The sequence below is a fragment of the Periplaneta americana genome, chromosome 7 (genome assembly GCF_040183065.1).
Source record: "Periplaneta americana isolate PAMFEO1 chromosome 7, P.americana_PAMFEO1_priV1, whole genome shotgun sequence".
Lineage (NCBI taxonomy): Eukaryota > Metazoa > Arthropoda > Insecta > Blattodea > Blattidae > Periplaneta > Periplaneta americana.
The window spans coordinates 7,913,490-7,926,246 of NC_091123.1; the positions used below are offsets into that span (position 1 = coordinate 7,913,490).

The 12,757-nt window shown below is 33.2% G+C and overlaps 1 protein-coding gene across 1 annotated transcript in view; it reads left to right on the plus strand.

Annotated features, from left to right (window-relative positions):
• Nucleotides 1-12,757, plus strand: part of LOC138702854 (uncharacterized) — a 571,430-nt gene that overhangs the window by 502,221 nt on the left and 56,452 nt on the right. The window contains exon 5 of the mRNA XM_069830203.1: nt 4,248-4,310. Coding sequence (XP_069686304.1) covers nt 4,248-4,310 — 63 coding nt within the window. The remainder of the gene's footprint in view (nt 1-4,247; nt 4,311-12,757) is intronic.

Here is a 12,757-nt window from a genome sequence, read left to right on the forward strand (position 1 = left end):
AACAAAGTGCATGTTTATATCCCTAGAGGCGCTACAGATGTCCTCATTAGTTTGTCACCAAGCTCGTCTTTATGTCCACGGGTCGTATGTTCGAATCCAGAAGAGGGTGACTGAATTTTAAAGGTAGTAAAAATTCAATAGAAGATTGGACTGTTTTCCTGTCCAGCACCAGGACCGCAGCATTATTTTAAGGAGTGGTGTCTGTAGGAGGATAATATGTTTTTATCGCTTCTCTTTTGTTAAAGTAATTTAAAACTCTTCTTTTTCACTTTTCCGCAAATTTAATTTTGTTACTTTATTTGGGACATACTCAAAAAATTTCCATATATATCGCCTAATCTTGCCTGCTTAGGTTACTAGGCAACGCGCAGTACTATTGTTCCAGCCCCTTACATACGCCGTTAAAGAGGAGACAGTTGAATTTTGATCATATTTCAAGAATTTTTTTTTTCAAAAGAATAATTAAGTACTGGCATTTCATTTATATGTTGGCCAAATTGTATCAACAGTAATCTCACTAGAGGTTTCGATTTATCTAGATAAAATCAAAACTCGAGTGGGATTTAATTGGCTATTACAGCATTAGAAAAAAGTATATAAAGATTAGAAGTAACGAAGTACTCCAATACAATAAAATATTGACTTACGAAAATAGAACTGTCTTCAAATGTATTATTGTACCATTTCAACATTACAAATATTACGCTAGATGGCAGTAGTGTGTTATGATTAACTGTTTTCTTGTTATCAGTTGTGCCAACTATGGAATCTTCATTGAACTCTGTGGACTGTTACTAGTTAAGAAGGCTTTGTTGATTCAGTTTCATTTTTATTAAAATAGTTGCATTCCACACGAATTATCCGGATCCCAGTAATCAACGTCACTTGACAGATGATTTTCAATAAATCTTAGTATTAAACAATCTCTGATACGTGACTATCCATAATATCATATAGCAGAAGCTATAACATAACCTAAATAATATAAACAAGTGTTAGAAAAGTTTTAATTAGGGATGATGAAATAAACTAGAAAAGTTTTAATTAAGGATGATGAAATAAAAAATAAACGTGAATAATTTTAAAAGGAACAATTATTGAAAATACAGTTTTTAAATTTGAATGTTTTAGTAGTTGGTGATTCAGTTGATGTTATATTGGACGTGTGCGTAAAAGAAGTGGAACTCGTTGATGTACATGGTGTATTCCTCAACTTATTCAGGATTTCCGAATGGTGCTCTTCATTTATTTGTAAATAGGCTTTCAGGGAAGATGCACAGCTATGACCAGTGATTTTTATTAATTCTTGTTCTTGAATGCCAATGCGAGTCATATTTGAAACTGCTGTGCATCGATTGGGGTGGTTTGTAATTTTCTGTTTTTTGACACCCAGACCAGTGCAGTTTGAAATGTTGGCAAACAAAGAAACAAATGCCAGGGAAGCGATAAAATTAAACAAATGCTAGGGAAGCGATAAAATTAAACAAATGTTAGGGAAGCGATAAAATTAAACAAATGCTAGGGACGCAATGAAATTGTGCGATAAGCAGCCATGATTGGTTGAAAGAAGTTCTTTCGTACCGTTTTATTTGTCAAAAGTATTATGGCGTAGTAAAAGTGTAATAGTCGACATAATCGTCCTCATAATTCATGCCTTTCTTATATTTCACAATTACGAACAGGTTTTCGAGGCAAATAATTGACATTTTGAAGTAATTTCTCCACACTTTTATTTTTACTGCATTTACTTATATGGTAGGTATTTCTAAGTTCGCCAATCATCATTTTCGTTAAGATACGATATTTGGCTAAAATTTGGCACCAGTAACTTGGTACATGATGCGTTAGAACTTCGTTGAATACGCAAGGTGCATTACCAGTATCTCTTGCTATGAGGTAGTCGCCATACTATGTTAACTATGGTTGCCGGTATAAGATTTGCTCCATAAGAATCCGTTTCATCCAACGCAATACGTGAAGCATTTACAGAGTGTAATATATCATTTAAAGCCTATTTTGTGTACTTTCTGGCTGTATTTTTTAGAATTACATTTACTACATCGATGTGCTACTTTATGACATTATTAATTAAATGTTGCAACTGTTCTTAAGTTCGCCACTGCAGCTTCTTCCATGGCCAACTTAGAATCATTCGTTGCTGATTCTTTGAGATCGTTTTAAATAGTTGACAGTTTAAATAACTGATCACATTTTAACTTTAGTATTTAAATGAGTGATATTTTAGATATTCTATAGGTAAAAAAATACTAAAATTATTAATCATAATATGATATTTTATTAATGATAAAACTTTGTTTAACTCCTACTATGACCATTTTTTATGTATTAAAATATATATTAGATCTGTACTCTGATGATATTAAAATATTATTTGAATTTACAACAGACGCACAAGTGGCTAACTTAGGAAACACATACGTCCTAATTTCGCCAATTGCATCCCCTTCTCTATTTTGTTTTTATACGACAAGGAGTACCTTATTCTTTACGAAATTTTTATTTAAAATGCTCTTTAGTATCAATATTGCAAAGCAATTTTTTATACTTTCGAAATATGACTTCATCATCAATTTAAAAATAAATTTGCTTAATATGGCGAACTTAGGAAGACTTGCCTTATTCAAATACTGTACTACAGTCTCGCCTATCATAAACGTTTAATAACCATCCTAATTCATTAGCAGTGGATTTATTGGACAGCAGTACTTTCCCCTAAACAGATGTAACAGACGCTGTTTTATATTTAATCTAAAAGTTCAAAAACTAATCAAAATTTTATAAGCGATTTAAATACCAATACGCTATGTTTTGTAACACTGTTATTACTTATTGTTCATTGTTGAACAAATTTTAATTTTTCTGACAAGTTAATAAAAATTCACCAAGTCATTCTTAAACTCAATGGCCATGGATGGATGGATGGATGAATGAATGAATGAATGAATGAATGAATGAATGAATTTAATGTCATTCAGCAAATTAATAGCCATAGACAACGTCAGAGTAGAAATATAAAATGGATGGCTACTACAATATGAATAAATGTAGAAATAAAATCAAAAATAAATATACAATCACCAGATAATTACAAAAACAAGTTAAGAGTGTTAAAAGAAATAGTATAAAATCAGGTTAAAATGTACAGATTTGTCAATTGCATGGGGTTAAAACAAATAGTATCTAAAACGTAATATTGCTAAAATCATTGACACTGTAGATTGGATTTGCCATCAAAGTCCTTCTCACCAACCTTCTGAAAGTAAAATATGACGTGTTTCTTATTATTAGTATTAGTATTTATTTATTTAACCTGGTAGAGATAAGGCCGTCAGGCAATGCAATGCAATGGTAAAGAATTATAATAGTACATTATGCAACGAGCCTATAATGGTAGTAATTAAGACGCGAGTATGTTTCTGAAACGAGCGCAAGCGAGTTTCATAATTTTCATACGAGCGTCTTAATTACCATTATAGTCAAGTTTCATACGACTTTTTATGCTAGACCATATTTCTAACTTGAAATTATTCGTAAGTAGTCATGTTATTCTTATCTAACTGAGGAGCGGAATTGACCTCGTGCAATACCTCGTAAATTGTGACATGTGCGCAGACGCGAAAGTATTGATTTTTTTCCGAGAAACAAATGTCTCGCGCTAGTTGTCTTTCGATTGCATATCCGAGAATAATCGATACTTGCGCTTTCATATTGCTACAATGGTATTTTCTGATTGGTGGAACACCTGAACTGTAATGAATAGGTGTTCTTTAATGAGGTCCATTAAAGTTCTGCTACCAGGTGTATAATTACTACATTTCGGCATGGTCGAGCATAAAGTTTATAAGATATGTAAATAAAACTATTGCTTGTAGTACTATATTTGTACTTGGAACTAGCTAACTCATCGGAACAAAAAGAAAACAGATGACCAGCACTGAACTGAAAACCGTTTCAAAGTTTCCAATAAGCTAGATGACTGTCACTAAACACTATTTTTTTCTCTGTTTTGATCACCCCTGTCCTTCTCATTCGTTGCATTCCATTTGAAATCACTTCTGCGGTAAATTTCTCACAGGAATCACTCTTGCTCCCAAGATTAGCTCCCGCTCTGTTTCCATGGTAACCGGCATTGAAAGAGCAGCGCTGTATACAAACATCTTGTGATAATTGAATGAAGGTTCACAAGGCACGCAATCTTGTCATAATATTTCTCTTTTTGTTCACAGACGAAATTCAACCCTCTGACAGCCATCTTATTCACGCTGGATTTTTTCCTTCTGTGCCTCAATGTAAGTATATTATTTTAAGCATGTACAACACACGTCACTTCTGTATGCTGTCATAACGCGCGATGCCTCTATTTTCTAGAGACAGAAGACGTGACAGTCACTTTTTTTATTTTTTTTATTTTTTTTTTAATAAAATGTTCCTACTTCGGCAACAGAAACCGTCGGTTGCTTATCATTATTTATCATTGTCTCTCGCATTATTTTCTGATTTCTCGTTGTACACTTAGTTTCTGTCTCATAATTATGTAATGTCGGTTTTGGAGAACATTTTTAGTTGAAGTGCGTTGTGGCAAGAAATTGACCTAATCTTTAAAGTAAAGGCCATTGAATTCTGTGGTCTTGAACCACTTTTCAGCGAGGTTTTTTTTTATCCCGTTACGGTACAAGTTTCAGGTTTTTGATCCCAAGAATTCTGTGTTACCCATTTCGACGACTCCCAAGTTTTGGAAATTTCTTCCACGCAGAAAGTGGGCGATGGGTCGAAACAGATGGTAATCTGATGGCGCAAGATCATGGCTGTATACTGGGTGTAATATCAGTTCAACTGTTTCCATTCCTAGATTTTTCCATGATTATTAGAGCTGTGTGGGTCTCACATTGTCCTGTTACAAGATAATTCTATTTCTATTAACTAATGCCGGGTACCTCTCTCTGAAAACTTCATGAACTCGTTCTAGCTGTTCAGAATAAAGATCCACATCGACTACACGTCCGTTTGGAACAAACTCCCTGTGAATCACACCTTCAGAATTCCACCAGACACATAACAATACTTTGGGGCCAAATTAATTTTGTTTAACTCTTAAACTGGCAAAACTTCATTTCTCACACTAGTTTATTAAACCGTATCGGACTGTAAAGAAAACATCTATCGCAATGTTCATATTTTATATGTTGTACAATATTATAATATTGTGAAATTTAATTTTCCTACCAGTTTTTTTCTATTGTTCTATTAAAATTATAGCATATAATCTATTAACCTGTTGTATCCTATAGGATACATTGTCAATTTAAGGGTTAACGACGACTTTGGCTAGTTGACGGGGATCGAGCCACTGTTTTCAGGTGTCAGGGTTGCGGTAACATACCCATTCTTCATCACATATGAGAATTCTCTCGATAAATCTATCATCCATGGGATTAGCGATAAGCTGACGACAGATATCCACTCTGCGTTGAGCCTGTTCAGGTGTCAATTCATGAGGTGTAAATACTAAAACTTCTGAATGATTTTCTAGATAAAAGTCTGAATGTGGCGATGTATTGTATCTTTTGAAGCATCAAGTTCTTCTGATAATCTACTAGTACTTTTTTGTGGATTTTCTTCCAAATCCCTGTGTGTATTATCAATATTCCATACTTCCGGTCTTCCAGGATTTTGTAAATCTTTAATATTTCCTTCTCCATTATTTAAACGCTGGAGACATCGTTGTGTTACATGCTCACTAACGACACCTTCATCCTCGACTTCACATATTCTTCGAGCTCCGGCAGCAGTTTTAATCTTTTTTCCAGTAGTATCACCTCAATTTTATATTCTTTGTATTAACATTTGGCGATTGTTACATGCTCACAATGCGCAGTAATAACCAGAGTGCCCTATAAATTGCATTGCCAACTGAAGAAAATCATTGAAATCTCACAAAACACCAAACTTACAAAAACTGACCTAATATGTGTGTAGCGAGGAGGTTAATAGACTTCAGATTGATTTGTCGCAAATCGTTGCGTGATTCAGATAAATTTTCTGTCTGTTTCATTTGTCAGAATCTACGTTGTCATGTCAACCAGCGAACTTCTCCGCCACTCACTCGCTCTAGACTCACGAAATGCTACCATTCCATTAGTTTACATTAAGTATTGATTTCTTTTTTGCATTTTAAGATTAACTTTGAAAATTGCTCCATCCAGGGATGGAGGCACCTGACCTCGTTCCCCAACCTCTTGCATTACCGTCTCATTATCTTGCATAAAAAGGAGAGCGCGTCGGTTCGTTACCATCAATAGCCTCCCTCATTCTGCATTCCCCTCGCTGCTCGCAGATAATTAGGTCATCTTGTTCGGCCCTTCTCCCTAAGGATAACGCACAGCCCAACTCCTGCTCGCACGCAACTAGCAGTGCATGGCGAAGAGGACCCTCACTTGATCGAACACAGAATTCTGCACATCAAAGTCATTAGTTATTAAAACTCGTTTGATCCGTGGAGACCTTGAGACGAGTATGTTGTCTGTGAACTAGCCAAAATCCAAACCAATTGCATTGGTTCAGCACCGCTATATGGTTCCACAAACTTCGACGAGGAGAATATGGATGTCATTAAATTGCATGATGTATAGGGTGAGCCATAAGTAATATTATTAATTTCAGGGGGTACTTGGAACAAAAACTTTAATACAATTTTGCTTGATTTTGATTCCTATTCGAGATAAAAAAATTCTTATATGAAACATTTCATAACGTGTTTTTGGGAAAGCCATTGATTTAATTCCCAAAATGCTCAGTCAGTTTAAGAGAGCAGTGTGTTATCGTAGTAAATTATTCAAAGAATTCTAGTTTTGTTCTTTAAATGTGCAGAAATTTGAGCCAAACAAATTTAATATTGTCAAATTATTTTTCAGAACGAAAAGTTATATTTGTTTGGATCAAATTTCTGCACATTTAAGGGATTAGGTACAGTTTACAGTAGCAAAATTGTTTAAATATTCAACTTTTTTTTTCTCCATTACTGTGTATTGTACAATAATGAAAATTGGTGTGTTCAAAACACTGTCCTGCTATAATATGAAAAAAAATTTTATGATTTAAATTTTTTTTTTTTTTTTTTTTTTTTTTTTCCCCCCCCCCCAAAATTCAGTTCACTGTGCAGTGATGAAGCGTTTCCCACATAACTCAAAAACTATCCAACATTCTGTGATGAAATTTTTTGTGTGTATTTATGCATGTCATATCTACAATATGATGCAAGGTCACTCCTCTACCTTTGATAGATTGTCTGATAAAAAATAAATTCGTTTAAAAATGGTCAAATATCAGTATTTCCTTCTAACACAAAATAAAAAAATATATATATTATTTATTAAGGAATGTACGAGTAGTCGAAAGAGTAAATATGAGTTTCAGTAATAAAATAAAAGAGAGAGAACATGAAAAGTTAATAAGTTTATGAGTTATGAGGGAAACGCTTCATCACTGCACAGTGAACTATCACCATTTTTAATTTAAAAAAAATACATATGAGTAATTTTTTTTAAATCGTAAAAATATTTTTTTTCGTATGTACTTAAGTAAAAGAGTATGGAAACTAAAATTATGTGCATTTTTATGTCAGTGTTCATACAGAAACAAAAAACAGTTGAAGACCATCACGAATCAAGCCAATTTTGGAGGCCATGACCTTGTACACATAATAAGTGCAATCCATATTTTCAGTTTTTAAAGTCTATAAATTAAAATAGTCTGCAATACAAATAGTCTCCGAAACTGAAAAAAAAATAGTTTCCTCGATTCTGTTACGATGCATTTACCGACTAAGGACTGACGTAACACGTTTGATGTAAGCATAAAGAAGTAAAATTTCATAACACATTTAAAATTCTCAGAAAGTCGAATATATATGGCATATTCCTAGAAATTCCTTTCACTTGATTGTTTGATCCACCCCTCTGTATCTCCACAGGCCAAGTAAAATAGTCCTAAAAGTGTAATAAAATTCGTTTGATGTCATTGTGCGTATATATTTACTCTTCACTAGCGCCAAGTTTGTTAGCAAACACGATCAACTAATGAAATGACCTTTCAACATGGAAAACAAAGACTTGTGTAACATACATCCCATTTTGAAAGCTCTGCAGGAAGTAAGGTCGACAAAGATTTTTCTCTATATGTGTGTAGCCCAGCGTGGTTTCAACAGCAACTTTTTAGAGAGCTTTCTAAAGCCTTCGATATTTACTTAAGTATATTTTGGGCCGGTTCCACCAACAGATATTAAAAATGAGCAATTTTAGTAATAAATTTAACACAAAAACTGTTTCAGAAACAATTATCTTTAAAAAAATTGTAAACCTTTTGTTAAGTTAATATCAGAATTTCCTGTGTTAAAACTATAACAGAATTGTTAAGTCCTAAACTATGTCTGGTGTAAATTACAGTGTCGGTGTAGAATTGCTGCCTAGCTTTTAAATGTATCGTACGTCGTCGACAGAGAGATGTAAATGATTAATTGTTTCTAAAATCTACTCGAGAACGAATTTTACTGAGGTAGGCTATAGATTTTTGAAGACGAAATTCGGGAGAGATTAGAATACATAATGGGTATATGCCTCTCTGTCCCATGCTACAGGTATTAATTATGTTGGTTCCTAATGCTACAGTGAGAATCAGGCGAAAATATATAGGGTGTATCTAAATTCCATACTCAAACTTGTAGGGATGATACAACAGACCAAAACGGGGGCACTTGGAAGAAAAGTGTAATGTTTTTTGTAGCTGGCAAAACTTGAATCTGTGACTCGTTAAGCATATCCACAGCAAACTCATACCTTTTGTAATAATCATCTGGATGAAGTGCATTTAACAATTTAAGTTTATAAAGAGTCAGATGAAGACGTTTCTTAAAAAGCTCTATGAACTGTTGTTTTCGGACGTCCTAATTTTCGGCCACATTTACGAACTGATTTCTTTGGACTCTGTACAAATGCTCTTCGGATGACTTCTACCGTTTCATCATTTGTTGATGATCTTCCAGTACGCTTTTTCTCGAATACGCTTCCAGTCTCTTTTAACTGCCTATCCCAACGACGAATGTTATTCTTGTGTGGTGGTTCTTCGTTAAATACTCGACAAAATTCACGTCGTACACGAGTCACAGATTCAAATTTTGCCCGCCACAAAACACACTGCACTTTTCTTTGGACATGCATCTTGTATAATTAATTGTAACATTGAAAATTATTGCATTTTTCGATTATTACTGTCTTTTGTTTCCTTCAGAGCCTCAAACTTACAAACGAGAAAATTTGAGAGCTTTACTTTCATGTGGCACCAATATTACATTTCTACCTCTATTCATTCAAAAAAATATAATCCTCTGAAACCTGCCATGACTTTTGGGTCACAGTATACTTTCTGCACCATCAAAATATATTCTTTTTCATGATTAAGTAAAAATGACATGTGGTGTTGTTAAAATTTTTAAATTTAACCATTTTATCCTCAAACGCAGGCAGACATTTTGAAAAAAAAAAGTTAAAAAAAATAAAGCGTTTGCCTCCTGTTTGGAATACAATGACGTGTTCTGGGACAAACATTGTTTAGAAGTGTTGTGGAATGATAGGGGGAAACGGGAATATCTTGAGAAAACCTCCGCAATGTCTGCTTAATCGGCCACAAATTTCATTACGATGGGCCCGGGGATCGAGCCCAGACCGTCTGGAAGAACAGCGAACTAGCATTTGAACCACGGACACCCCTTGGAACACATTGGTATCTTTCAAATTTATCTTTACTCCATGAATAAAATTTACGGTCGCGCCCCACATGCTGAAAACCACCGACTAAGGGAATTACATTGGGAGAAGCTTTCCAATTTCCTGCCACAGCTGCGGCGCTGTCTTCAACTGCTCGAGAGGAATAGAGACAAGTGGACGATTTCCCACTTCAAATACATTATTGCTCTGAGTTTTCCCGTAGGAAAATAAGATCACCGAAGGTTCTGGCTGTCCTAGCCGCTGCCTCACTCTAAGAAAAGCTGGTAGTGATATCTGGGCGCACATCAGATGTATGAGGAAAGGTAAATGTTTTAATGTAAAGTAGGTGGAAGTGTGGAACCTAATTTTCCTGTCATCTGACAGACACATACGTGTGACATCAGCACTGAACAACGAAAGCGAAAGCTTAGAGCTGTGCGTTGCCTAGCAACGGACCGATCTACAATAAACCTGAAGGTTGGAGACATCGTGTGGCTCAGCTACTAAAACATTGCGGAACAAATTCTTGACAAATCCTCCGATCCAACATTATGTCTTCTCATACGTAATGTTGGTTTTTTTTAATTTGGATTTTTGTAAGAGTTTAATGTCATTCTTTATTTGGGAAATGCATTTTACAGGACACTATAATTAATTACACCTTTGTTATTGATATATCTATGTAAATTCATTTGTAAATAATTTTCTCCATAACTGGTCTATTTTATAAATTGGTCTTTCTTTCACCGTCCATAGCAACCTAAACAGTGGCTTTATTCACAGCAGTGAATTAAAAGTTAACTTAGCGTAAAGAAAAATATTCACTTCCTCCATGACAACCAACACGTCAACAGTAAGATCTATTATATTCATTCATTTATGACTTCTTCACAAACAACACATTACAAAGGGAAGGCCTACAATTTAAAATTCAATTTAGATACCAGTAATGGATAAAATATTGGAGTAAACAGAGTTTATTTGCTCGTGGATAAAATCTAATTTTACACGCTTATACTATAAATTACTATTGTAAACCAAATTAATTGATTATTAAGCTTTCTCAAGAAGCAGCCTTAAACTTCGAGGAAGCAAATAAAAAAAAAATATATGCTACAAATGATGGACATGTAACGGACCTCGCAGAAAACGAATTGCTGATTTATTTAACTGGAATTTGTATATTATATCAACTCGTATTTTATTAAATGCTTCTTTATTTCATAACATCATGTCTTTATTCTTTTGTTTTAGTACGTAGTATAATAGTTTGTAAGCAATGTTTGGATTTTGTATATGTTTTCATTCTCTTTTGTTTTTTATTAATTCTTTCTTTATTTCACTAGATCATGTCTTTATTCATTTGTTTTTAGTAGTTCATCGTTTTCTATGCAATGTTATTCCATAGTCGGGTGACGTAATTGCATTTTGTATATGTTTTCATCCTCTTTTGTTTTTTATTAATTGTTTCTTTATTTCACTAGATTATATCTTTATTCATTTGTTTTTAGTAGTTCATCGTTTTCTATGCAATGTTATTCCATAGTCGGGTCACGTAATTGGATTTTGTATATGTTTTCATCCTCTTTTGTTTTTTATTAATTGTTTCTTTATTTCACTAGATCATATCTTTATTCATTTGCTTTTACTAGTTTACCGTTTTCTATGCAATGTTATTCCATAGTCGGGTCACGTAATTGGATTTTGTATATGTTTTCATCCTCTTTTGTTTTTTATTAATTGTTTCTTTATTTCACTAGATTATATCTTTATTCATTTGTTTTTAGTAGTTCATCGTTTTCTATGCAATGTTATTCCATAGTCGGGTCACGTAATTGGATTTTGTATATGTTTTCATCCTCTTTTGTTTTTTATTAATTGTTTCTTTATTTCACTAGATCGTATCTTTATTCATTTGCTTTTAGTAGTTTACCGTTTTCTATGCAATGTTATTCCATAGTCGGGTCACGTAATTGGATTTTGTATATGTTTTCATCCTCTTTTGTTTTTTATTAATTGTTTCTTTATTTCACTAGATTATATCTTTATTCATTTGTTTTTAGTAGTTCATCGTTTTCTATGCAATGTTATTCCATAGTCGGGTCACGTAATTGGATTTTGTATATGTTTTCATCCTCTTTTGTTTTTTATTAATTGTTTCTTTATTTCACTAGATTATATCTTTATTCATTTGTTTTTAGTAGTTCATCGTTTTCTATGCAATGTTATTCCATAGTCGGGTCACGTAATTGGATTTTGTATATGTTTTCATCCTCTTTTGTTTTTTATTAATTGTTTCTTTATTTCACTAGATTATATCTTTATTCATTTGTTTTTAGTAGTTCATCGTTTTCTATGCAATGTTATTCCATAGTCGGGTGACGTAATTGCATTTTGTATATGTTTTCATCCTCTTTTGTTTTTTATTAATTGTTTCTTTATTTCACTAGATCATATCTTTATTCATTTGTTTTTAGTAGTTCATCGTTTTCTATGCAATGTTATTCCATAGTCGGGTCACGTAATTGGATTTTGTATATGTTTTCATCCTCTTTTGTTTTTTATTAATTGTTTCTTTATTTCACTAGATCGTATCTTTATTCATTTGCTTTTAGTAGTTTACCGTTTTCTATGCAATGTTATTCCATAGTCGGGTCACGTAATTGGATTTTGTATATGTTTTCATCCTCTTTTGTTTTTTATTAATTGTTTCTTTATTTCACTAGATTATATCTTTATTCATTTGTTTTTAGTAGTTCATCGTTTTCTATGCAGTGTTATTCCATAGTCGGGTCACGTAATTGGATTTTGTATATGTTTTCATCCTCTTTTGTTTTTTATTAATTGTTTCTTTATTTCACTAGATCGTATCTTTATTCATTTGTTTTTAGTAGTTCATCGTTTTCTATGCAATGTTATTCCATAGTCGGGTCACGTAATTGGATTTTGTATATGTTTTCATCCTCTTTTGTTTTTTA